The sequence below is a fragment of the Pipistrellus kuhlii genome, unplaced genomic scaffold (genome assembly GCF_014108245.1).
Source record: "Pipistrellus kuhlii isolate mPipKuh1 unplaced genomic scaffold, mPipKuh1.p scaffold_m20_p_10, whole genome shotgun sequence".
NCBI classification, from domain to species: domain Eukaryota; kingdom Metazoa; phylum Chordata; class Mammalia; order Chiroptera; family Vespertilionidae; genus Pipistrellus; species Pipistrellus kuhlii.
The window spans coordinates 7,390,407-7,415,841 of record NW_023425405.1 but is presented as its reverse complement, the minus strand read 5'-3'; the positions used below and the strand labels follow the sequence as shown (position 1 = coordinate 7,415,841).

The following is a 25,435-nucleotide window of genomic DNA, read 5'->3' as shown; positions in this document are numbered from 1 at the left end:
GCCTCTAATTTGATAACTGTTATGAAAGGATGCAAGAATAAGATCTTCGATGTCTACTGGGACCAAATCCATCACTTACAGTTTCATAAGCAACACCTGAAAAAATTACTTTCAAAAACTGTTATTTCTGTAAGAATAGCAGATTATAGGAATTAGAGAATGTTATGTTATTTAGACATACATGCTTTATTTTCCTCACCAAACTAGTTTTGCTTTCCCCTGTGTGCTTCCTTTTATCTAAGATGTCTTTCCCCCTTCCACTCATACACAAGGTCAGTCCCTTATGCTTCTTTTTTTTTTTGTATGCCTAATTGGAAATCAGTAAACCTGAGGGGTTAATTATTTACATTAATTAAGTGTGTGGGATGGGAAAATTAACTTGACCGTCTAAATCATTTTACTCCTCATTTACATGTTCAGTAGATATTTTCTAAGTGCTTTCTCTGTACTTGGCCTTGTCCTCAGTGCTACAGATAGAGTGAATGAAATCGTCTTTGGCTTCATGGAGCTTACTAATGAGTAAACACACACACACACACACACACACACACACATACACACACGATAGAAATAGAATTTTCACTTAATTACTACAGTACTTTAAAGGAAAAAGACAGGATACTAGGATTACAGATACATAAAATAGTAATTCAAGTTGACTGGGAAAAGAATCTTCAAGGAAGGTCAGTTTGAGTGGGGACCTGAAGGGTTGCTGAGAGATACTGATAGATGACAGTGAGATGGACAGTGTGGATTTTTTTCAAAAGGCCAGTGGAACTGGAGCCTGGAGATTGAATGAGAGAGAATGACTTATGATGAAACCAAAGAATTCATTTGAGGCCTGTTGAAGTAGGATCTGAGGCCTTGGAGATGGTTTTGGTGGAAAGTCAGTGAAGAATTTTTAAGTTAAAGGAGGATTAAAGTGATCATATTATATTTTTTTAAAAAAAAGGAAATATTAGTTTAATGCCAGTCAAGAGAAAACGTTGTGGAAACTTCTGAGGCAGGAGGGCTAGGTCAAAAGAGGCTATTGCTCTTAGGCAATTAAGTTCCCGTGCAGCGCATGAGGAGAGGGATTGGAGAGGATGTAGGGCTGGAATCAGCAGGGTTTGGTGACAGGTTGTCTGTTGGGGAGAATAACATGGAGAGGATGGAGGAGTCTGAGAGTGGCACCCAGGTCTCTCAAGGAGGGAAATGGGTTTCTGACAGTCACTGAAGCAGGTCGGCAGGAGGCAGAACAAATAATTGGAAAAGTCATGAATTCCTGCTGAGACTTGTTTCGTTTAGGGGCCCAGTGGGGCCGTAAGGAAAGCTGTTGGCTGGTATTGCAGCTCCAAGTCTGAAGCTTAAGCAAACTAGGAGGAGTTGATGGATCACACTGTAAATCACCAAGATCAGTTATTCTCTCAGCCTGCTCTCTTGTTTCTCCTTCTTTCTTTAGCCCATGACCTTTGGCCTGGATTAGACCCTTACTGTTTCTCACCTGGTCTGCTGTACTCCGCTGATAACTGATATTCTAGTCTCTGCTCTGGTCAGTCGTTCTCTTGCCTTTGACGCTACTCCCAGTTATTTCTCCAGCTCACGTGTCTCAGCATTTCAGTCCCTGGTTGCCCACATGTCTAACACCTGCTCACCAGAGCGCGCCCCAATGCCTTGCGTGACACACACGCATCTTTCAGTCTGGTCTCTTTTGGGGTGTGTGGCCCAACCTTTGCTGCCCTCACCCTTATAGTTAAGGCTCCTGCAATAAGAACATTTTTATTTCCCTTAGAAGGTCATGGTGTGGATTGCCTCTATGCTGTCCTTTTATTTTCCCAAAATGTATTTTATTCTCACTTTACCCCTCACTTAACCCACAGGCCAAATAAAATTGTAGGTCTGTAGTCTCTATCCAGTGAACTCTTAACAGAGTTCGTAATTTTTTCTCCTTAGCTTTTCCTCCCTCTACATAGGTTTCTATTATTCTCTTACCTCATTGTATCTTATTATTTGCTGTCTCTCTCAGGGAGCATGAGCTGTTGGAGGGCAGGGTCTTAGGTTCATTTATCTTTGTGACTCTTAACACATAGCAAAATGCTTGACACATTGTTAACTTAATAAATTCCAATTACATAGCATGTAATCGGACTAAGGATGGCTTTAGGTGTGGCTTTTATAGGCAAAATTAAGAATCCAGATACTTAAAGTTTATTAGAGTCTTTGCTTTAAAACTGTGGTTTGATTGCTTGGTGGAATTTAGCACCAATTGCGTTAGGCAAAAGTTAGAAAAAAATGAAATGCCTGCCAACTTGAAATATTAAATATCAAGTAATTAAAAGTTTTTCTGAAGCCAGTCTTCAGTTATATTGTACTTTAAAAATACCTTGCCATTCCAGCTTTAGACAAAATTACAAATTTTCAAAAGTTGCTCGTTTCAACTTCAAGTATTTTCCCGTAGATATAATATTACATATATAGTGTTTCCGTATTTCCATGGTGCAATCAGGGGCCAGAAGCCACACAGTAATTGTACAGGGAAAATTTAACACAAACAATGTGGGATTGACAACATGAGTAAGGAACATAAGGACACAGGAGGAGCAGATACGGGGACACCACATCCAAGGAAGGAAGGAATCTGGAAGAGGGCCCCAGTTCCCCGTCCCCAAGGCTGGAATCAGACCTCACATGGTTGTGTCCTTTTGGATGACAGAGAAGTTCACAGAAGTGAACTTCATGGAAATCAGCCTTCTGGGTGCTGGAGGGAAATGTTCTGCAGGGAAGTGCTGCCCTGCAGGACTCACTGGGCATCTGCCAATGGGGGTGGGACAGTGTGTGAACCACCATCTGGAGAGAAGTTGCCCATGGGTGGGTGCCATGCGCCTCCAAATAAGAAGAAAACCAGTTAGAAGAATCCTTCTGCCCTGGCCAGGTAGCTCAGTTGGTTGGAGTGTCATCCCGATATGCCCAGGTTGCAGTTTGATCCCTGGTCAGGGCACATTCAAGAATCAACCAATGGCCAAAACAGTTTGGCTCAGTGGATAGAGCGTTGGTCTGCAGACTGAAAGGTCCCAGGTTTGATTCCAATTAAGGGCATGTATCTTGGTTGCAGGCACATCCCCAATGGGGGGTGTGCAACAGGCAGCTGATCCATGATTCTCTGTCATCGATGTTTCTAACTCTCTATCCCTCTCTCTTCCTGTCTGTGAAAAATCAATAAAATATATTTAAAAAAAGAATCAACCATTGAATGCATAAATAAGTAGAATAACAATTCATGGTTCTCTCTCCCTCTTTCTATCTTTCCCCCATTCTTTCCCCCTTTCTCTCTCTCTAAAATCAATACAGGAAAAAAAATATGGTCTCTTCAGCACATTTAAAATTATTCTGGCTGGCATACCGTATTTTCTGGCATATAAGACGACCCCCTAATTTTACAGTTAAAACCTAGGTTTAGGCCTATATTCGCTGTATAAGACTACCCCCCACTTCCAGGGCAACACCAGTTCTTTTTTTAATAGACCGCCTCTCTGACTCTGGCCAATCTGAGCAGGCTTTTTACTAGAACACAGTGCAGTCTATTAAAAAAAGAACTGGTGTTGCCCTGGAAGTGGGGGGTAGTCTTATACAGCGAATATAGGCCTAAACCTAGCTTTTAACTGTAAAATTAGGGGGTCGTCTTATATGCCAGAAAATACGGTAAGCAGGGCAGTGGGAAGATAGTGCTGAGAAGCTATGGATTGACAACTGGCACAGTTCACCTTTATTGACTTCCTGAGCTTTCCTATGTTCCTAATTAAGATCTAGCTATCATAGGAATTAGGAAAGATATACTAGTATACCATTTATCTTGAATACTGGTGCTCAATGACAGTAGTGCAATTAGATGAAGATGATAAAGAAGGAGATAGATAACCTATATCTTCTGATGTAGTAAATGGCCTTCTTTGACAAAATATATTGTTAAATATCTTAATTTCATGTACTTTTAGATCAGTGGTTCCTAACCCTTTTTTTTTTTTACCATGCCCCACCTAAGCATCTCTAAAATCCTGATGCCCCACCCCACCCCCGTGACATATAATTATTATTATTAAAAAGTGAACTCCTGTTCACATGGAGGAAGCCTAAAAGGCCATTCACTAAACAAGCTTCCAAAGAACATGGCATCTATGAAAGAAAAAACTAAAAAAATGAAAACCATTTTAAGAACTGAGGAAGAAATTACTAAGAAATTTAATATGAAGTGATATAAAAAATAGCAAAGTTTCAAAACATAATAGAAAATTGAAATGCATAAGTATGTCACAACATATATTTATATACTGTATATGAGACCCCTAGAATGTAAGAAATGTGAAAAATTTACTGTTAATAACTCATTATTGAATTAGCTCCCTTAAAAATCAGATTGCCACCCTGTGGGGCATGTGCATCACTTTGGCAAGATATATTAAAAGTACTATTTTTAGATCTGTCACTTAAGAATTAATTAATTTTGGCTTGGAAAATTAGAAAATAAGACAGAATATTTACTATAGTAAGCAAATGAGCCACAGCTGGGAAAGAGAGGAAGCATTGCATGTATGTTATACATGTTTTCCTGGTTCAGTATATTAGTTAGTAAACCAAAATATTTGAGAATCAGGAATACTCTGTCTGTTGAGCAAAGATAGGAGACAAGAACATTTTGGGTGAAAGAGGAAATATAAAGTGGGGAAAGGTTTGGGGTCAGGTAGCTAACTGTGGGAGTCAGTGGGATAAGCGAGGCCACTTTGTATGGAACACATGTGCTGCTTGCCCACCTGCAGGCAGACATGTTGGTAGCCTGGTCCAGGTAACAGGGTCACAACTTGGGCTTGGGAGTGCCTCCATATTATGAGTCAGTTCTTAGCGTAAAAGTTGACATGAATTTTTGTTCCGTAAGTTTAATTACAGATACAACTTTTAGAGTCTGCATTAAACAGTCCTGTAGACTCTTCTGGGATAATTTGTTGTCATTATAGAAAGAAAAAAAGCAGGAATAAAGCATTTATATATGATCCCTAGAGGATGCTTAGGAATATTGATGACAGAATAGATGTTTAATAAGTCATGACTGATACTTATTTATATTAGGATCCTTAACTTAGAAAAAGGGAGAGATTGCCTGATGTCTCTTATATAATATGACTTTATTACTTACTAGAGGCCTGGTAGGGTCCCTAGGCCTGGCCGATGATAAAAGCTGATAGGGACCTCCTGGCTGCCAGCCAGAGCCATCCCTCCTGCTGCTGGCTGGGGCCTCCCTTCCATGGCTACAGGCTGCCAGATGGGGCCTCCCTTTGTTCCACACTGCCCCCTGGTGGTCAGTGTATGTCATAGTTGAGCAATCATATTCCCAGTCTCCCTGTCGAACTCCCAAGGGGACACTTTGCATATTAAGTTTTATATATATAGACTGGAAGCCCAATGCAGGAAGATTCATGCAAGAATCGGCCTTCCTCTCCCTGGCTGCTGGCACTTTCTGCTCTGGCCCAGATCCACCTTCCCACCTTCCCACACTGCACTGAGCAGCTGGAGTGGAACAGAACACCTGCATCATTGCCATGGCGATGATGCAAGCATCCCGCCCCACCCCCAGCCACTGGGCACCTGTGTATGCAAATTAGCCCGCCATATTTGTTGGGTTAATTTACATACTCCTGATTGGTTGGTGGGCATTGCAAGGGTACACTCAGTTTGCATATTTCTATTTTATTAATGTAGATTACTCATCTCGTCCTACCTGTTTCACAAGCATCTCTTTTCTGTCATCCATTCTTCCTGGTCACAAGAAATGTGTGACAAATTGGAGGACTGGTGAAATCAGGGAGGGGGTCAGGTGTGCCCTCATGCCCAAATGTGAAGCATTCGTGATTGAGTTATACATGATGCATATTGACTTGGATCCTGGACTTACCACACTATTTGCCTTCAGATCTTCGCTCAAACAATAGGAGACCTTATCCCTGCTGAAGAACTAGCCAGAAGTCCCACGTACAATCATATCTCCAATTACTGTCTTAATCAACTCTTAAAGGATTCAATTGGCAGAGAGGCCTCTGATTTACAGGTGGGAGATAGCTTGTAGATCAAGATCATCTTACATCTTCAACACTGGTTGCTATCTCTCCTAAATATTTCAACATTTTAGAGCACATGTGTCAAACACAAGGCCTGCGGGCCAAATCCGTCCAGCCAGGCCTTGCAATGTGGCCCGCACCGCGCTGTCATCACTGCACTCCGCTGCGTTTCCATCACAATGACAGTTTATGACTGTTCAGTAAACCATTCGACCCGCGATTTAGGCTGGATTTTAGATTTTGGCCCCTTCTCTGATTGAGTTCGACACCCCTATTTTAGAGAGTAGATTTGGGGCCTCCATTATTTCATTCATTACCATATATTAAAAAAAACATTTGAATCGCTGTGGAATGTTTGGTGTTAAGACTCGCTAGATTGCTACAGGCTTGTGTGTTGATGTCTCTGCTTAGTTATAAACGGGGTTTTGTTCTTTATTTTTATCTTCCAGGTTTTTCTGAAGAGTGATCGAGTGGCCAGAATGGTTCAGAGTGGAGGATGTTCTGCTAATGACTTCAGAGAGGTGTTTAAGAAGAACATCGAGAAACGTGTGCGGAGTTTGCCAGAAATTGATGGCTTAAGCAAAGAGACAGTACTGAGCTCGTGGATAGCCAAATATGATGCCATTTACAGGGGTGAAGAGGACTTGTGCAAACAGCCAAATAGGATGACCCTCAGTGCTGTGTCTGAACTTATTCTGAGCAAAGAACAGCTCTATGAGATGTTTCAGCAGATTCTGGGTATTAAGAAACTGGAGCACCAACTTCTTTATAATGCATGTCAGGTAAGTGGCCCATGGTATTTCCCATGACCCGGCTGGACTCAGTGTGAACCTCGTGTTTACAAGCTTAGGGAGATGTCATTTACTTTCTATATAATCACGTTGGCTGAAAAGTTGAGTGAAATATAATTTTAATAAATAGTGATATTTATTAAAATTGTAAAGAAGGTTTTGAAAGAATTATTTGATAGAGGATAAAGAACATCAGTATATTTTATCTAGTAAATAAATGTTCTCATGTGCCCTAGCATCAGATTTGTGCCTGTTTGGTATATAAGGGGCATGTCCAAATACTAAAATAGAAATAACCTGTTATCTGAAGAAGATTGGCAGTTTAATAAAGTTAATCCTCAGTGCAAATTAATTTTACATAAAGATTCATAAAATTTTATGGAAGTAACTGAAATTTCAGATTTTTTCTTTAACCTAGCCAGATAGAAATTAATTGACGATGAATCCTAAACTGCATAATTTAAAGTGATTACAGTGAATAATGTATTTTCTTTTCTGTTCTCATTCAAATCATACATATGTAAAAGCTCAATAAAATACCATGTTTTTTTCCAAGTCTTTCATCTTCAGACCCTGTGATTTGTCTAATAATGTATTCCTTCCCTATTTGCATTTTGTTTGTTTATTTTAAAGGTATAAATTATTTAACTATGCCCTGATATACAATTAAATGGTCAAAGTTCTGGTATTTAAAAGTTAACCAGCATTGGCTAGTTTGGCTCAGTGGATAGAGCATCTGCCTGCAGACTGAAAGTTCCCGAGTTTGATTCTAGTGAAGGGCACATGCCTGGGTTGTGGGCTTGATCCCCAGTAGGGGTATGTAGGAGGCAGCCGATCAGTGATTTTTCTCTCCCTCTCCTTTCCTGTCTGAAATCAATAATAATAATAAAAATAAGTTAACCAGTTCATTAAGAGTTATACTTCTGCTCAGGCCGGTTTCACTCAGTGGATGGAGCATTGGCCTTCGGATTGAAGGGTCCCAAATTCGATTCTGGTCAGGGGCATGTATTTGGTTGCAGGCACATACCCAGTAGAGAGTGTGCAGGAGGCAGCTGATTGATGTTTCTCTCTCATCGATGTTTCTAACACTCTTTCCCTCTCCCTTCCTCTCTGTAAAAAAAGTCAATAACAAAAATATTTTTTTTAAAAGTTATACTTCTACACTGTTAATATGTTTACATTTATTTTTAATCTTTTGCAGATCTACTTCTCTTAATTTTGACATTCTATCCGTCATTTACTTTGAATTTCTAATTTGTGTATCATTTAAGATGAATAAGTTAACAGAGTTAATTAAAACTAAAGCAATGTGCCACCTTAACCCTGTGAACAATGGTGTATTCATGATAATTGTTTCTAACTAGTATCTTATTAAACCCATTGGCAGTTTAATAATAGTGAAGGGTGACTGTTAACCCAAAATTTTGTTCTTTAAAAGATAAATGAAACTGAGAGTTTATATTTTTAATGAAATGATAGCCTACTTTACAATTAACATTAATTAATTTAATAGTAAAATTCAGATTCAGTATATATTTATTGGGTAGTTAGTCAAGTCCAAACCTTGCCAGGTGTTGGGGAAATCAAGCTGAGTAAGATAAAATATTTATTCTCCATATGCCAGAGTCTAATAGAGCAGATAGACCCAGAAAAGGAGTTATTACATATGCATGAGAGTTTATACCTGATGTTCCAGGGTCATAAATATATGTGAACCTATGAGTTTGTTTATTAACTCAAGATATTTTAAAATTAATCCTTTGCTTGCTTTTAAGATCACTCCTAAGCAATGCTGTGGATCCCCTGATTTATGTCCTCTATGACTTAGAACATGTGTACTTATAATTCAAATCTTTATAACAATAGATTTATTTTTTTTTAAATCCTATCAGTATTTGCCTCATGTATTTTTATGCTCTGTTAGGTTTGTACACTTTTAGAATATGTCTTTTTGTGGAATTAATTCCCTTATTGTTATATAAAGTCCCTCTTTTTTTCCCCTCTGAAATCTACTTTGTCTTATACTGAGATAGCTACTCCAGCTTTCTTTTGATTAGGATTAACATGGGGTGTCTTTCTCCATCTGTTTACTTTTAATCTATATGATTCCTGGTTTAAAGTGGATTTCTTATAGAGCATATAATTGCATCTTGTTTTTTTGTTTGTTTATTTGTTTTTAATCCAACCTCAAAGTCTCTGCCTTCTAATGCATTTATTTAGACTATTCATATTTGAAAGTTTACTTGGATTAAGTTGTACAGTCTTTGTGTTGTCACTTCCTTTTATTTGTTCTTTGTCTCCCTTTTTCTGCCTTCTCTTCTTTTAATTGAACATTTTATGAATTCATTTTATATCCTCTTTTTATGTACTACTTTTACTTGGTTTTTTAAAAATAATTATTTAATGGTTGCCTAAGGTTTATAATATCCATTTTGAAATAATCTAAATCTACCTTCAAATAATACAATAAGGTGTTAAGTGTAATGCGATCCCATAATAGAGAATTCCTAATTCCTTCTTTTCATCTCTTGTGACATTTCTGTTACTTATTTTGTTGATTATGTGCTATAAAATTTTAGATCAATTAAGAAAAAAAAGTAAAAAAAATATTATATTTTTTCCTTCAGAAATATATATTGATTCCTTCTGTGCTATTCCTTTATTTTTCTTTATGCAGATTTAGTTTTTTACCTATATCAGTATCTTAATCTCTGAAAAACGTCATTATTTCTTAAAAGGCAAGACTTCTGGTGATGAATTCCCTTCAGTTTTTGTTTGTCTGAGAAATACTTTGTTTCTCCTTTGTGTTTAGAGAATAATTTCACTGGATATACAGTTATCTGTTAGCTCTTTTTCTCTTTCAACACTGAAAATTTTACTCCACTCTCTTCTTGTATGGATTCTGATGAAAATAGGTCTTCTTGGTAAGGTGTTTTTGTCCTATGGCTTCCTTTAATATCTTAGTTTTCTGCCATTTAAATATGAATATGTTTAGGTATAGATTTTCCTTTGATTTGTCTCTTGCTTGGTGTGTTCTATGATTCCTGGCTTAGTGTCTGTCATTAACTTTGGAAAGTTCTCAGATATCACTAGTTCAACTATTCCTTCTGTCCTATTCTCTCCTTCTTCAGGTATTATAGTTTTGATATTGTCCCATAGTTCAGGGATGGTCTGTTTTGTTTGTCTTGGAGTTTTTTCCTCTTTGTATTTTCTTTTTGTTTTCAACTTTTCCCATTAGAGTCCTTAACATATTAATAATAGTTATTTACATTTTTTGTTTGATAACTAACATCTCTGTCACATCTAATCTTGGTTTGGATGCTTGTTTTTGCTCTCTATTTCTTTCCTTTTGGCATGCTTTGTAATTTGTTGTTGAAATCCAGACACGTTGCATGAGGTAACAAGAACTGAAATATATTTGCCTTTAGTGTGAGGATATTTGTTGATGTGACTGGAAGTTGGGTAGTTCTTACTGTTTGTTGTAGCCATAGATACAAGAAGTCTCAAGTTCTCCTCATATCTTTGTCTTTGTCTTTCGCTTGACTTGGGTTTCTTTAAGTATTCCTCCTCAGAGAGGCCAGTGTCTTGCATCTTTTAGCTGTGACTGACTGTTATTGCCCTAGAGCTGTGTTGGTGTTGTGGCAGGGTGTTGGGGAACAGCATATTCTATTACCCGCGTAAGCCTCACTCTTTAGTGGGCCTGCATCTTGGGTTCTAACCTTCGTAAGGGTTTCTGTCTCTTGTCTAAGAGTATTGCTTCCCTTTCACCCATGTTTGGATTCCCTTCCCTGGGTACAGCATCTCCAGTCTATTTTCTTGAGGTCTTTCCTCCTGTTCACTCTGGATTTTGTTGGTTTGTTTGTTCTTTCCAATGGGAGTCATAGAAAGGCTGCAAAGGACCACAGAGGCAGCCTTATCTTCCTTCAGCTGAGGTGGCTTGTCAGTGCTTTTTCTGGCAAAGTCTGTACCTCTTTGTTAAGGAAAAGAACCCAGGGTGTTTAATAATAGCTGTTCTTCCCCTCTTTCTGCCTGATCCACATGGGGACTTTTCTTGAATCCTTACCATGAGAATTTTATGTTCTCTAATAACACTGATAATGCATGTGTTATTTTCTTTAGTGCTAAATTCTCAATTTCATCATTATTTCACTGGTAATGTGAATGTATATTCAGTTACTTTATTGGGGTGAGTATAGTTAGTTAATAATTGCTTGAAAATATTAGCTCATTCCTTTTGTCCAGAAGATACACTGTTAATACCAAATGAAAATAACTAGAGAAAATTTCATGACGTGTAAAAATTTGCCAAATTATATCTACTATTTTAGAGAATATGCATGCATATTCTCCAGGCTGTTGAAGTTCCAGGGTTTTTATGTTTGAGGTTAAATTTTATATATTCTTGCTTTTGAACATTTGATCTATTATTTAATATAGTTTAGTTCAGTTCACATAGAGTAATTTTATATCTAATTAACTCATTTATCTTTTCCCTACTTTTAAGTATTCAAAAGAAAGTGTGGTTTGGGAAATGCATTTTTAAGACTCAATGAGAATCCATGGCAGAACTGCTATTTCTGAGTTTGGTTTTTATACATAATTTAGAAGGTAGATATAAAGGAGTTCTCTGAAAACTTTTCCTCCAGCAGACGGAATGCTCTCTGGTTCATACATAACATCATACAGGCAATGTGCTCTTCTGAATAGAGGGATAACTCCATTTCCTCATGTTCTTTTTGTTGTATGAAATTACAAAATAAGTTTTAGTTGTTGGCTAATTCTCAGTGATCTAGAAAAAGGGAGGACAGGTTTTTTGTTTTATTTTTGGAGGAGATAGCCTCATGGAAGATGGGTCAGCATGGAATTCTTTAGGCCCTAAGGACCTTTTAAATACAGGAATTATTCTTAGTATTTGCATTAAAATTGAGTCTAGTTATATGAGTCACACTATTTGAGATGGATTTTGTTAGGGTAGGGTGTGCTAATAGAGGGCATATACTGCAGCTTGAGGTAAAGTCCTAAATATCAGAGTTCAACAATTAAGACAACTATGAAAGATATGTTATCAGATAGTACGTGCTTTGTTACTACATGATTGGTTAAGTAGTCTTCTCAGAAGATTTGGAGATTGATCTGGGCAATGAAGGTATGTAAGAAGAGAGAGTCCCAGGCAGGAGAAACACAAGCAAAATATATGATTGGGAGGCTTCTGGTCAAGATGGTGATGTAGTTAAAAGTGGCCTTTGCCTACACCCTAAACTACATTAAAAAAAATTACAACTAAACTACAGAACAACCATCCTTCAGAACTGTCTGAACTCTGGCTGAATGAAAGTCCAACTAGGGAATTAGAAAGAAGCCACATTGAGACTGGTAGGAGAGGCAGAGGCACAAAAATAGGTTGGTCCACACCCACATGTGGCAGTTTTTTATCAGGGATATCTTGGCTACTCAGGTCCCTCCATGAGGAGCGAGGGGTCCCAGCCACACACCAGACCCTTCAGCCCAGGATTCCAGTGCTGAGAAGAGAAGTCCCCGTATCTCCAGACTGGAAAAACCCGGAGGGTTTGTGGATGAGTGATACTGAGATTTCTGGAGTCCCAGGCAATTCTTAAAGGGTTCATGCATAGACTTACTCAGACTCGCTCCCTCTGAGCTACAGCATTGGAGCAGCAGCTTGAAACGAACCAGGGACATACAGGGAAGAACTAAATTGTCTGGCATCAAGGCAAGAGCTGGAGGGGGACAGCTTCCTCCAAGACAGAAATAGTAGCAGAAACCATTGCTCCTTTGCTGAGCCCTCCCCACCACAGAGCCAACAGTCACCATATCTGTGTTTCCCATCAACCTAGTCCACACTGTTTGTCCTGCCCTGGTGATTCCCTGAGACTCCACCCCACTCGACTGGCAAGTTCAAGACATTTCCAATGGCTTTTCTATATAACTGTCCTCTCTTGCCTCATGCTTCAGACTTCCCTAAAAATCTCTCAAACAAGCAGCAGCTGGCCTCAGGGTGCCCTGTACCTCCTATAAGTGGGCCCAAGCCCAGCACTAATAGTAGCTCTCCTTGGTCCACAGCCTGGGCACCTCCACGCCCAATGCAAGTAGCAGCCATCTGCAGATTGCTCTGTAGCTAGTGCTGGGTGGCTCCAACTGCTCCTCACAACCTATTGGCCTGGAGGTCAATCCCTCCCAGTGATGCAATCAGCAATCAAGGCTCAACTATAACAGGATAGTGCACAGAGCCCAGACAGGGAAACACCTGGAGTGCTTAGCTCAGGTGATTGGGGAAGCTGAACTGCTGGGCCCTATAGGACACCTACTACATAAGGCCACTCTACCAAGTCGGGGAGATATAGTAGATCTACCTAATACACAGAAAGAAAAACAAAAGATGGCAAAATGTGGAGAAAAAGAAACATATTGCAAATGAAAGATAAGGAGAAATCTCCAGAAAAATAACTAAATGAAATGGAAGGAAACTACCAGATACAAAATTCAAAACAATGGTTTTAAGGATGCTCATGGAACTTATTGATCAACAACATAAAAAGGACCAGCCAGAAATGAAGGATACACTAACTGAAATAAATAATTTATAGGGAATCAGTGGTAGAGTAGAGGATGCTGAGAATCAAATCAGTTATTTGGAATATCAGGAAGGGGAAAACACTCAATTTGAACAGCAAAAAGGGAAAAAAAATATGAAGACAGTGTAAGGAGCCTCTGGGACAACTTCAGGCCTACCAATATTCACATCATGGAGGTGTCAGGAAGAGAAGAGAGTGAGCAAGAATTTGAAAACATTCAACATAAACTTTGCAGAGCAGAAGTGATTGGCAAGAAATATTCATATTCAAAGTGATAAAAAAGCAAGGACCTACCAACCAAGATTACCCAGCAAAGCTATCATTTAAAATTAAAGGTCAGATAAAGAGCTTCCCAGACAAGAAAAAGCTAAAGGAGTTCATCACCACCAAAGCAGTATTAAATATAATGTTAAAGGGTCTTCTTTAATAAGAAGGGAAAAAATAAAAATATGAACAATCAAATGGTAATAAATACATATCTATTAACAACTGAATTTAAAGAATCAAAATAAGTGAACCAGCAGAACAGATACAGACTAATAGATACAGAGACAATTTTGACAATTGCTGGATGTGAGAGGTTTGGGGGGTATGGGTGGAAAAGGTAAAGGGATTAAGAAATACAAATTGGTTGTAACAGAATAGTTATAAGGGTGTATAGTGCACATAGGAAATATAATAAATATTCTAATAACTATGTATGGTATCAGATGTGTATGAGATTTTTTTGGGATGATCATTTAATAAGTTTTATAATGTCCAATCACTGAGGTGTACACCTGAAACTAATATAATATTGTATGCCAACTGTAACTGAAAAATCAAAAATGATCGGAAAGTGTAACATATTTGGTAAATAATGAAAAAGCTAATTTGTATAAATAATGGAATTATCTAAGAGGTTAGAAAGTTGGCTTGGCAAAAACATGGGAGGACCTGAATACTAGGTTTAAGGTGTTTGGATATCTTCTCTCTCCTTCATATTTATTTGTTTTCATCATTTACTCCCTGTTATCATTTTTTTCTCCTCCCCTCTTCCTTCCTTCTTCTGAGATTTTAGCCTGATTGTGGGTAGTCAGACCATGTAGAAATGGAGTCAGTTTGAAGAGTGGATAGAAAAGAACATCAGTTCAGTTTTACTTTGCGGTTATTTTGGGGTGCCTGAAGGAAATTCTTTGCCTTCAATTGGAGGTAGAGATATGGAACTCGGGAGAGAGGCTCTTATGACATTGTATTGAGAAATGGCTGCAGACATGACATGTAGAACAAACTAAGACCAACGTGTGTGCTTGTGGGCTGAGAGAGTGAGGGGGCTAGCACAGGAAACCACAGTAATATAATAATCAGTCCGTAGGGTAGAGTTGGCTTTGTCTTTATGATATATATAATTTGTGATTCTAGTGATAGTGGATAATTAACATGTGTATTGATAAAATAATTTGCTAATACTTAAAGCTTCAGGTCAGTGTTTTCAGGTTATGTTGAAAAACCCATACATATGTCACTATCAAAATAAATCTCAATCACTGGACAACTAGAAAATTATATGGTAAAATGTTGGGTACAGTGTTTTTGTGTGTGTGTTGTTGTTTTTTTGAATCACTGTTAGGTTCATGTTGGTCATTATTCATGATAGATTATTTGTAACTCCCCAGATATATAGATAATTTAAATACAGTGGACCAGCATATGAATTTATCTTAGGGAAAACACTAAATTTCCATAACAGTGCAAATCCTAGCCTACTTTGTGTTTTTAATACTAAAGCATAAAAATTGAATATTACAAGAATAACACAGTATAATATGCCTGAAGCGTTACACCATAATTAGATTGGGGTCACAGAGAAAAATTGAATTAACTTTGTTCATGGATGGAAGAAGGGCACATTGACACTAGGGGTTAGCATGTACAATGACATCAGTATGGAAAAACACAGCCATTAATCCCTCTGTCTAGTGATAAGACAGATATCCTGATTCTAGAAAATGGATGAATCAGAAATGGTAATGATGCTCAACAGGGTGTGAAAAGCACTTCTTAAAATATCTTTTTTGTTGTATAAAATGTGAGATTTAATTTATCCAAGTATTTGATATTTATAGTTTTGAAAGCACTACAAGAATGATATCACATGTTATAAAAATGGAGCTGTTGGGCTACACTTAGTAAAGCTATTTTTGTGGCGTGTATAAAATGTTCTTAATTGTCAGATAGTTGGCCACCAACATGCTTTTGGTCCTCCCCAGGACGACTGCAAAGAGATATTTGCTGGACATCTCTGAGACCTCTCTGAGAAAAGATCACGAGAGGCGTGGGGCATGGACAGCCCAGGGTTTGAGATTTGTAAATCAAGCCTACGGTAATAGACTGTTGCATCATGTCAGCGTTTTCTCTATCCCTCAAACTCCCATTTTTAATATCCCAGTGTTCACAGATTAGTCTTGTTACTATCAGCCAGGAAAAACATCTCTCCCATCACTGATCCCCGCAATACTTGACCAGTAACTGTCTTGTATCCATTATATTGTTTTGCATACAGTTTGTACTGTTTTCTGTATAAAGTGTGAACTTCTGGAAGGAAACACTTTTTGTAGCTGCTGAAGACTTTGCAATACTGCTTGCTGTGCAGCAGAGAGAAAAAAAAAATCAAAGTTAATGGAGAAGTCAAGGGCCATTCAAGTCAACATTGTTAAGAGCCCATGTCTTACTGTCCCTTTCTAAAGAATTTAACAGATCTCTGTAAGGGTAGGGTTGATGATGTGTAGATCTGTGGTGGCCGTTTTCCATGGTTTATGTTTGAAAGCCATTGCAGACTCTCTTAGAACAAATAAACAGAAGCTTCTATACAGAAGTTCCTCCTAGAACATGGTTCTCTGCCTCTTTCGAGTTAACCACCCCTTTGAGAATCTTTGATAAGCTATGAAATTTAAACAGTTCCCCAAGGGGGAAAACACATATCTCTACCAGATTTTCACCACAACTTGAAAAGGTTCATAGACTCCCAAAGGTCCAGATTAAAAACTCCCTAGCTTAGAGAAGTCTGAGTGTGGAAACAGTAATCTGTGTAATGAACAGGAGGAAGATACAGCTCTATCTTCTGTACTACATTATTTGTCAAACCAGTGAAATATTTTGATAAGTTGTAAAAGGCTCTATGTCATAGGTGCTAGAGGCATTGCGGAGAATAAAGATACATTTGGGCATCTGTTATTGTCAGGGTTGAATGACCCTCTTTCAAAGACTTGGAAACTATCCCATGTCAAGAAAGGCCATCTGTGAGGCAGGTAATCTGTCATCACATAAAACTGTTGAAATCAGAAATTTAAAGTAAAAGAAAATGGAGTTAAGGTAAAGTCTTCATGGAGTGAGGACTTGACTCTGGCTCCTACCACAAACTCCATATCCCCATTTTCTTTATCTCGTAGCCCAAATCTGGCACCAGAGGCAGGTGTGTCACCACCATCGCAAAGTCTAATGCCTCACATCTACAAGCCATCCATTCAGGCTTTTCTTCTTCCTTCTCTCGATTTTGGGGGTTGGGGAGGGGAGTGGTATACAAAACCAAGTTATCTGGAGGGTTAAAAAAGAAAACAGTATTTTCACCATGATAGTATGCACAACTGTACTTGCAAAATGAGATGTGCTTGCAGTAGCTAGGGAAATGCTCCACCACACTAAAGTCTTGGTCAAGGGCTCACAGTACCTAAACTTTGGTCTGCCTCAAGTATGTGATTCTAGCTTTTACTCTACTTGACTAGATTGGGTAGGATGTGGGCTGTGAGGGAAAGAGTTCAATGACGACACCAAGGTTTGAACAACGGTATATAGGCATTCTATTTCCATGGCCCGATATTACAGCAGTCCCCTTACCTACAGGGGATACATTCTGAGACCCCTCCGCTGGATACCTTAAGACCATATATATATACTATGTTTCTCATATACATACAGACCTATGATAAAGTTCAATTTATAAGTGTGTTTTTGAGATGACAGAGAAACTCCTTTGCAATAAGGATTTAGTTTACGAAAATCTTGGCTATTTTTAATCTTTTAAAAATGAATTTGATTTTTAAAATCAGCTTGGGAATGCGCACACACACACACACACACACACACACACACATATATATATATATGTATTTAGAATGGTAACCCCAGATCTTCTTTTAAATAAACAAATAGACTTCCTGTTTGTGCTGGAGAAAGAGTGATTTCTCCTTTCCAAAGCTCAGGTCTGATCATATCCTTTACTGCTCAAAATCTTTTTGGGAGTGGAATGTAAGCATCACTTTATTTCTTTGCTTGATCCCCCTCTCTGTGTTTCACTGTTAAAAAGCTCTATTTAGCTCCATGCAATTCTTTTCTTTTTATTTTTTATGATATGTTTCTACAAAAGAGGTAGAACCTTCTAATGACTTCTCATTGATGTAGGAACCCACTCCATACTCCCTGGCCTTGAAGATTAGCTCATGAAGTAGCCCTTCCTCTCTCTCCAGACCCATCTCCCAAATCCCCCTCCCCCCAATCCCGAAGTATTTCATTTCCCAAACCATTGTCTACTCTCAACTCCAGACTCGGTGCCTCTTACTGGAACATCTTCCCTTTTCTCTGCTTTCCATTTACATTCCAACACCACTATCCTGTTGACCTGGCTTACTCCTACTTATCTTTTTCTTGTTAAGGCAAATTTCAAAAAGTAACATGGTCAGTTTTTAGGTCTTTAGCAAATGGACAAATTAATCTGCATGCTTCTGGGTGTTTAATGTACCCAGTATTAATTCAATCTTTAGATGGATCTTTACTAAGACATGGTCATATTGTATGGTGCAGGCCTCTTAATGATAGGAATGGAAGAGGGGAAGGATTGAGTTCAGAGAAACATCCACCTGGTTCACATCTGTAGCCTCCAGTGCTTCCCATGTTGCGCTTGACTCTTAGGACAGTTTAACAGGTTTTATAATGGATCAATACAGGAGGATTGAATGAATAATTGGGGGGAAAAGAATCATGAGGAAAGTGAAAGGAAGTTATAGAAAAAGTTCAGGATTATTCCAGTGGAGAAGTGAAAGTAATTTTTTCATGTAAGTGGCAGATATCTTAAAAGTGATGAACGCATGCTTTTCTTGCTTTCAGTCCAATTTAGAACAAGACTGAAATTCTAATGTGCTGCCAGCCTGTGAAAGAATGGAAGGCTGTCTTGGCAGTGTGAGTTTGTTGGTACTAGAATGAGGCACATATAAAGACTTGAATGGTAGAAAATTATTTCAATCAAATAGTACTTTTATAGTTTGGCACTAATGCAGACTTGCTATAAAAATGAAGGGACTGGTTTTTTTTTTGTGTTTTTTTTTTTTAAAGAACAAAGAAAGAAATGAAATATGACTCAGTATCTCAAGGTCCAGAAATGCATTCTGGGAATTCTAAAGAACAAAACATGAGATGTATCTATCTGGAGCCATTTAGGACTGACCTTCATGGAGACAGAAAGTTGAGCTGAATGAACTCCATGATAATTTAACGTAACCTGAAGGAAATGAGGACCTGTTGGTTTAGAGTTGTGTATAGTTTAATTGAAGAATTGTTATAATTAGGTGTTTTGGTAAACTGAGCTATTAACCTTAGAGATTTATTAACTTTTATTGTGAACCAAAACAAGCGCTCAAAAAATTTAATTGGACTGCTATCCTAATTAAATAGTCTTCACTGTTCTCTTTTCAATAGGTAGCTGAGAAAATTTATTTTAAAAGGTTTGAGTCATTTAGTGTTTACTTTAATCTGCAGGCCACTGTAATTAAGCAATCACATAGTATAATTTCTTTATTGTTTTTTTTTTTTTTTTTAAGTTGGATAATGCAGATGAACAAGCAGCCCAAATCAGGAGGGAACTTGATGGCCGGTTGCAGTTGGCAGAGAAGATGGCGAAGGTAAATTATTAACTTGAACATACTGTACAATATTTCTTTCTTTACCAAGACTTCTGTGAGCTGAAAGAGTTTTGTATAGATAAAGCCAGTATAATTTTATCATTTTTTTCCTTGATGCACATACTTCTTAAGCTTAATATCTGGATGTATATGATCTAAATGGAACATAATCTCTATTTTACATAACCAACATATATGTGAAATGTTTAAATTCAATGATAACTTTTGCAGATATATTCTTAAAACAATGCCTGAATTTCTCAAACTGCAAGATTTACATGAATTTTAATATTGCACTAAACATAACATAATCAGGGAGAAAAATCTCCCTCCTGTGAAATTATGTACTATTAATATAACTCAAAGTGTTCATCAAGTGTTTGGCACACAGTAGTAGTCAACCAATATTTGACTGAATGATTGAGTGGATGAAAAATACCATTTGAAGTTTCAAGTACGGAGTCTGGCAGAGTGTATTCAGTACAATATTGTAGTTATTTTATTTGTGCAATCAATGTTTCTATGAACAGAAAAAAGATTTCGAACAAAAGCCATGAGTTTCTTTTTCAATTTTGAAGATGCATTAGAGAGATTGGGACTTCATTGTCTAAATTATTCTTTAGTAAATGGCTACATTAATGTACTTTAGTGATGTAAAAATTTTAGTCCCTGCCAATAGACTTGAGGTTATAATGCTGTTGATTATTCTGAGAATAAGTCCGCCCCCACTCCCTTTTCCCTTCTCTTAAGCAAAAACACTGAATGTTTGATAGCTTCTCCTCCTCTCTGTCTCTCTGAAGAATCCTCTCTACTTAGGGATTTTTCTTCATTAAGAAAATTGGTGTAACATGTACATAGAAAAGTGCACAAATCTTTAGTTTACAGCTTTATGTGTGTATATACACCCTGTATAACCACCTCCCAAATCAAGATATTGAAATTTTTAACATTTGAGAAGACACATCTTATAATGATTTGTTTAATAATCCTATTTTTTCTTTTACAAATAAAATATGTATGAATATGTAAGTTTTAAGAATACCACTATTGTGTTTATCTAAATGACTATTATTATAAATAACAAAGTAGAGAACAGCTGAGAAATTGGAGGTGATTAGAAAGATAAAAAAAAATTTAAAAGAAAATGGGTAATAGAGATGACAATATGTTTTAAGAACCAAGTCGGAGATATACAGGGCAGGAAAAGTTATGTTTACAGCTGTGAGTAGAGCAGAGTGTATTTATTATTTACTGTAATAATCATGACCTGCATGTCTTTTTCCATACAACCAGCTGTAACCTACTTTTGCCCACTCCTGAGCAAGGAGTAATCTCTAGAGGAGAGAGGTCACAGGATGACGTGAATTGGGGCTCAAACAATACATTCACAAGAAGAGCAGTGTTTGGCAGCACAGTTTGCCATGTTGCCATCCCCTGGATTTCCAGAGAGGCACCACGTAATCTAGAGATTGGAATATGGGCATCATAGGATGGAAATCAATAAGCTTCAGGCCTTTGGAAGCTTTAGTGAGAAAAACACTTTCCTTGAAACTCTAACCTAAATTGACAGCCGGTTGGAAGGGCATTCATTTTCCCTTCCTGCAGTGGTTTCCTCCTGACATTCACATGCTTTTGCTCCCAGAATTAATCAGGGTTCTCCAGAGAAACAGAACCAATATAGATATATGATCTCTTATCATCTCTGGACAAATATATGCATAATAGACATATAGACATAATGCACACATATACACTCACAAACACATACTGAGTGGCCAGATTACTATGATCTCTGAACGCATAATAATCTGTTCACTCAGTGTATATCCTATATAATAAAAGGCTAATATGCAAATTGTCTGGTGTGTGTACTGAAAAGCCGTCCCAAAGCATTATATTTTTCCAAAGGTAATCAAGATACTCTGTAACTGTGTAGTTATATTTTTTTACTGTGGAGGAAAACTTACTATTTTGGAATGTTGCTTAAAACTAAAGAGGAATGTTAAAAGGATACTTAATCTTCCTTGGGGAAGTTAATTATGCATGTAGAATTTTAATCATTCTGTGATAATATGCAGTATAATATTGATTATATGCAAAGTATTTTAAGAGAAACATGTGAAATTTATGTGGGGGGAAAGCAGAACAGGTGGCCTGGGAGTCTGGGACTGATTGGAGAAGTGACGCCAGATGTTCTTCCCATCGTGAGAAGGAATTGGTGCAGGCTGCTGCTGCAGGCTGATGAGCCCCCAGTCAAACTGGGGGGCAGATCTTAGGTTATGTCTTGAGATGCCAAAGGAAACAATAGTAAAGGCATTGGTTTTCTGGAATTTTAGGCGATTGTCTGAAAGATGTCCGCTTTGCTCTCATCCCAGCCAGTTGTGTACAGTGATTGTTATGTTACACTGCACTTGACATTCTAAAGCTCTATACCCGCTACCTTTAAGAGAAGAGCTAAGGGTCAGGTTATCAGAGATTAAAGACAGAGCTAAGAGTGTGAGGAAACCTCATTTGCTGTGTGTGGGAATATACATGTGTTTGCTCTTCTCTAAGAACAATTTGGCAATCTCTCGATATCTTATGGAAATATCAACGGTTGGAATGTGCTTTTAGGTGAGTGGAAGAAACAAACTGATTGCAGCGGTAGCAGGATTGAATGGTAATGTTCATGTAGTTCAGAAAACAGAATCTTTAATTGGATATTGCTGCTTTTTTACTTTGAGCTTTTATCATAAATTGTGTTGTGTTTTTTGTGGGGTTTGTTTTTTTTTTTTTTTTTTTTGCTGTAAACTTAATATTTTCTAAGGCTTTCCGAAAAATCTGAATTTATGGACATAAGGGATTTTGACACATTTCTGTAACATGAAAATTAAGCAATTTTAGAAATATGACTGTATTGCAATTTAATATTCTGTCCTTCATGACTTTATTATTATTATTATTATTATTATTTTACCTTTGAATGCTTATTTGTAAAAAGCATACTCTCTAAACAGTGCACATGTGTGGTAAGAAAGAAAGATATTGTTAAAAAATGTGTTTCCTAAAAGGCAAAGCAGCGCACAATGAACATTGTTCTCGCAGGCCAGATACCCCGAGAATTTCCAAGCTCACGGTGGCTAATTAAGATTCATCTGTACAGTAAAACTTCTTACATGCATATTTTCAGGGTTTGTTTATCCTTTAAGCAAATACCTCATCAAAAATATAGTTAACGTGGAAATGTATATTACTGTTGTTCATTTTGTACCATAAAGATCCTTAGAAGGCTATATCACATACCTTTAGATATAATCAAATTTGCCAGAGCCTAAGGCTTTTAAAGCCTGCAGACTAAAGATGCATTATGTCTGGTATTGCAATTTCTAAGAATAAATATATGCCAAATGTGTTTTATGATAAACTGGAAATATGAGTTGTGTAACATTGTTATTTTAAAAAATTCTTCTCAAGGAAAGAAAATTCCCCAAATTCGTAACCAAAGAAATGGAGAATATGTATATAGAAGAGCTGCGATCCTCGGTGAATTTGCTAATGGCCAATTTGGAAAGTCTTCCGGTTTCGAAAGGTGGTCCAGAATTTAAACTACAGAAGCTAAAACGCTCCCAGAATTCTGCGTTTCTGGACATCGGCGACGAGAGTGAGATTCAGCTGTCCAAGTCCGACGTGGTGCTGTCGTTCACCTTGGAGGTAGGTGGCCGTATCTCCTGCTCGCCTCTGACCGCGTCATGGGGCTGCAGGTAGTTCTTGCTGACCTTTGTGGTAACCTTTCAAATGTAAACAGTATGGTATATATTGAATAAATCAGATCTCTATTTTTTCCTCCACTTCTACATCTCTAAGATAAACTTAAGCTTGGGAAAAAGAGCTGGCTCTCACTTTCTTAACTTCCAGGCTAATGATTTTTGTTGGTTAATGGATTAAATTTGGTTTCTGAGTAGGAGTAAGATGTTCCCTTCTGACGCAAGACAAGGTCTGGGGTTACCTCATGGCTTGGAAGTGGCTTTGCTGTGTGTTAGGTTTCCTCTCAGTCTTTTTAGCCTCTTCACCTAAGGTTGTTTACTTTGAAACTACATAGAGGATTTCCTTCTTACTCCTGCCTGAGGTTTCCTACTGACTATAATGCAAAGTGCCAACACCCTTTCCCCCCCACTTTTATAGGCTTTTGTAGTTAATGACAGCATAACTTTTTCTACAAGTTTGATATTTAAATTCATTAATGATAAAAATAATGGTGTGAAAAAAATTATTTTTATAATGGCTAAATCTACTATTACTTCTATAAGCACTCTGAACTGAAAACAGTTCAAAACAACTTCTCTGTTTAAAAATCTCAGATGCTGTGAGTTAGTGCTTAAGTGAAACTAAGAATTATTATTCTGAACTTTATTGCCATTTTATTAAATGGGGTCTGTTCAGTCAACAATAAAATAGCCTGAGAGAATACAAGTTAAAACTTAATTCTGCGTGGTATAAGAAGCTTGCATATTCATAAAATTATTATTTTTAATTTATTTTTATCAATTTCAGAGAGGAAGGGCGAGGAAGAGAGATAGAAATATCAATGCTGAGAGAGAATCATTAACCAGCTGCTTCCTGCAAGTCCTCCACTAGGGACCAAGCCCACAACCTGGGCACTTGCCCCTGATGGGGATCGAACCTGGGACCCTTCAGTTCACAGGCTGTCACTCTAGTGAGCCAAACTAGTGAGGGCTATAAAATTATTTTTGTATTCTTTATTGCTCTGTCTATAGGAGGCAGATATTTTCCTACCAAAGCACAGTACAGATCTATTCCCTGGTGCCCACAGTATTTTAAGTAGAAGTCACATGTCTGGTAATAAACAAACCTCATGAAGAGCAGACTACACAGCACTTGTCTGTAGGACTCCCTGAGACTCAGGCCTCTCTAACCTAAGTAATTATCCCAGCCCATTCTCCAGGCCTCCTCCTCAGACCCCAGATCTCGCCCAAGAAACTCCGAAAGGCAGCAGTTCACCCAGGCCAAGGGCCTCACACATCACTCAGGCTCGGAGTTGGTCCAGTGGAGAAAGGCGTTTAAGCACTGAAGTCTGAGTCTAAGGAATAAGTGCCGATTTGAAAAACTTTTCCAATTTTATTTCCATTTGCTGCCCACTCCTCTTTCCTCCCACCACACCTTGTTCCCCTACCTACCTTAATTTTTGCCACAACTCTTATCATTTGACATATTTAGACATTTGTTAAGTGTTTTCATATCCTGACTTTTTCTACTTAGAATGCAAGTTGCAGGAAGGTAAGATATTTTTGGTCGTTTTTCTTTTTTGTTTGTTGAAGTATATAGCAAGAGCCTACAACAGTGCCTAGCACACACTCCACTTGATAAATATTATTTAATGAGGGGCTTTGGTGGTACCAAAAAGCATCAATTAGCCATCCACGAAGCCTTCAGAGAGAATAAAGCAAGAGACATGCTAACCTAGTGGTCGGTAAACTCATTAGTCAACATAGCTAAATACCAACAGTACAACGATTGAAATTTCTTTTGAGAGCCAAATTTTTTAAACTTAAACTTCTTCTAACACCACTTCTTCAAAATAGACTCGCCCAGATCGTGGTATTTCGTGGAAGAGCCACACTCAAAGGGCAAAGAGTCACATGTGGCTCGAAAGCCTCTGTTTGCCGACCACGGCACTAACCCACAAAACAGGAAGCCATAGGATGGTATGTTAAAACTACATATAATTAAAGCCAGGAAAGCAAATGTTCACCTCTGAAGTTATAAGGGGAACTGGGTCATGGTGTGGACATAGTTGGTGTTCACACAGAGCGTTTCCTTTGGGTTAGGCTGGCAGACCTGACTTCCTCTGTATCTGGAGTTACTTCATTTTCCACAACCTACATGTGTCTGAGTCCCTGTAACACTTCGGCCACATGTTCCTTAGAAGGGTGCTTCCTAGTTCCATGTTTTTGTATGCCTCCCTTCCTTTTGCCTCTAGGATAACTTGATCTATTTCATCCTTATTAAATGGGTCACAGAGAGATCAGGGAGAGAAGATGAAA

At 37.9% G+C, this 25,435-nt stretch overlaps 1 protein-coding gene across 22 annotated transcripts in view; it reads left to right on the top strand.

The window, feature by feature from the left end:
- Nucleotides 1-25,435, top strand: part of CADPS2 (calcium dependent secretion activator 2) — a 423,223-nt gene that overhangs the window by 132,014 nt on the left and 265,774 nt on the right. For all 22 annotated transcript variants that reach the window (XM_045576387.1, XM_036425542.2, XM_036425472.2 and 19 more), the window contains exons 3-5: nt 6,533-6,865; nt 19,314-19,394; nt 22,848-23,084. In XM_045576387.1, the coding sequence (XP_045432343.1) occupies nt 6,533-6,865; nt 19,314-19,394; nt 22,848-23,084 (651 nt within the window). The remainder of the gene's footprint in view (nt 1-6,532; nt 6,866-19,313; nt 19,395-22,847; nt 23,085-25,435) is intronic.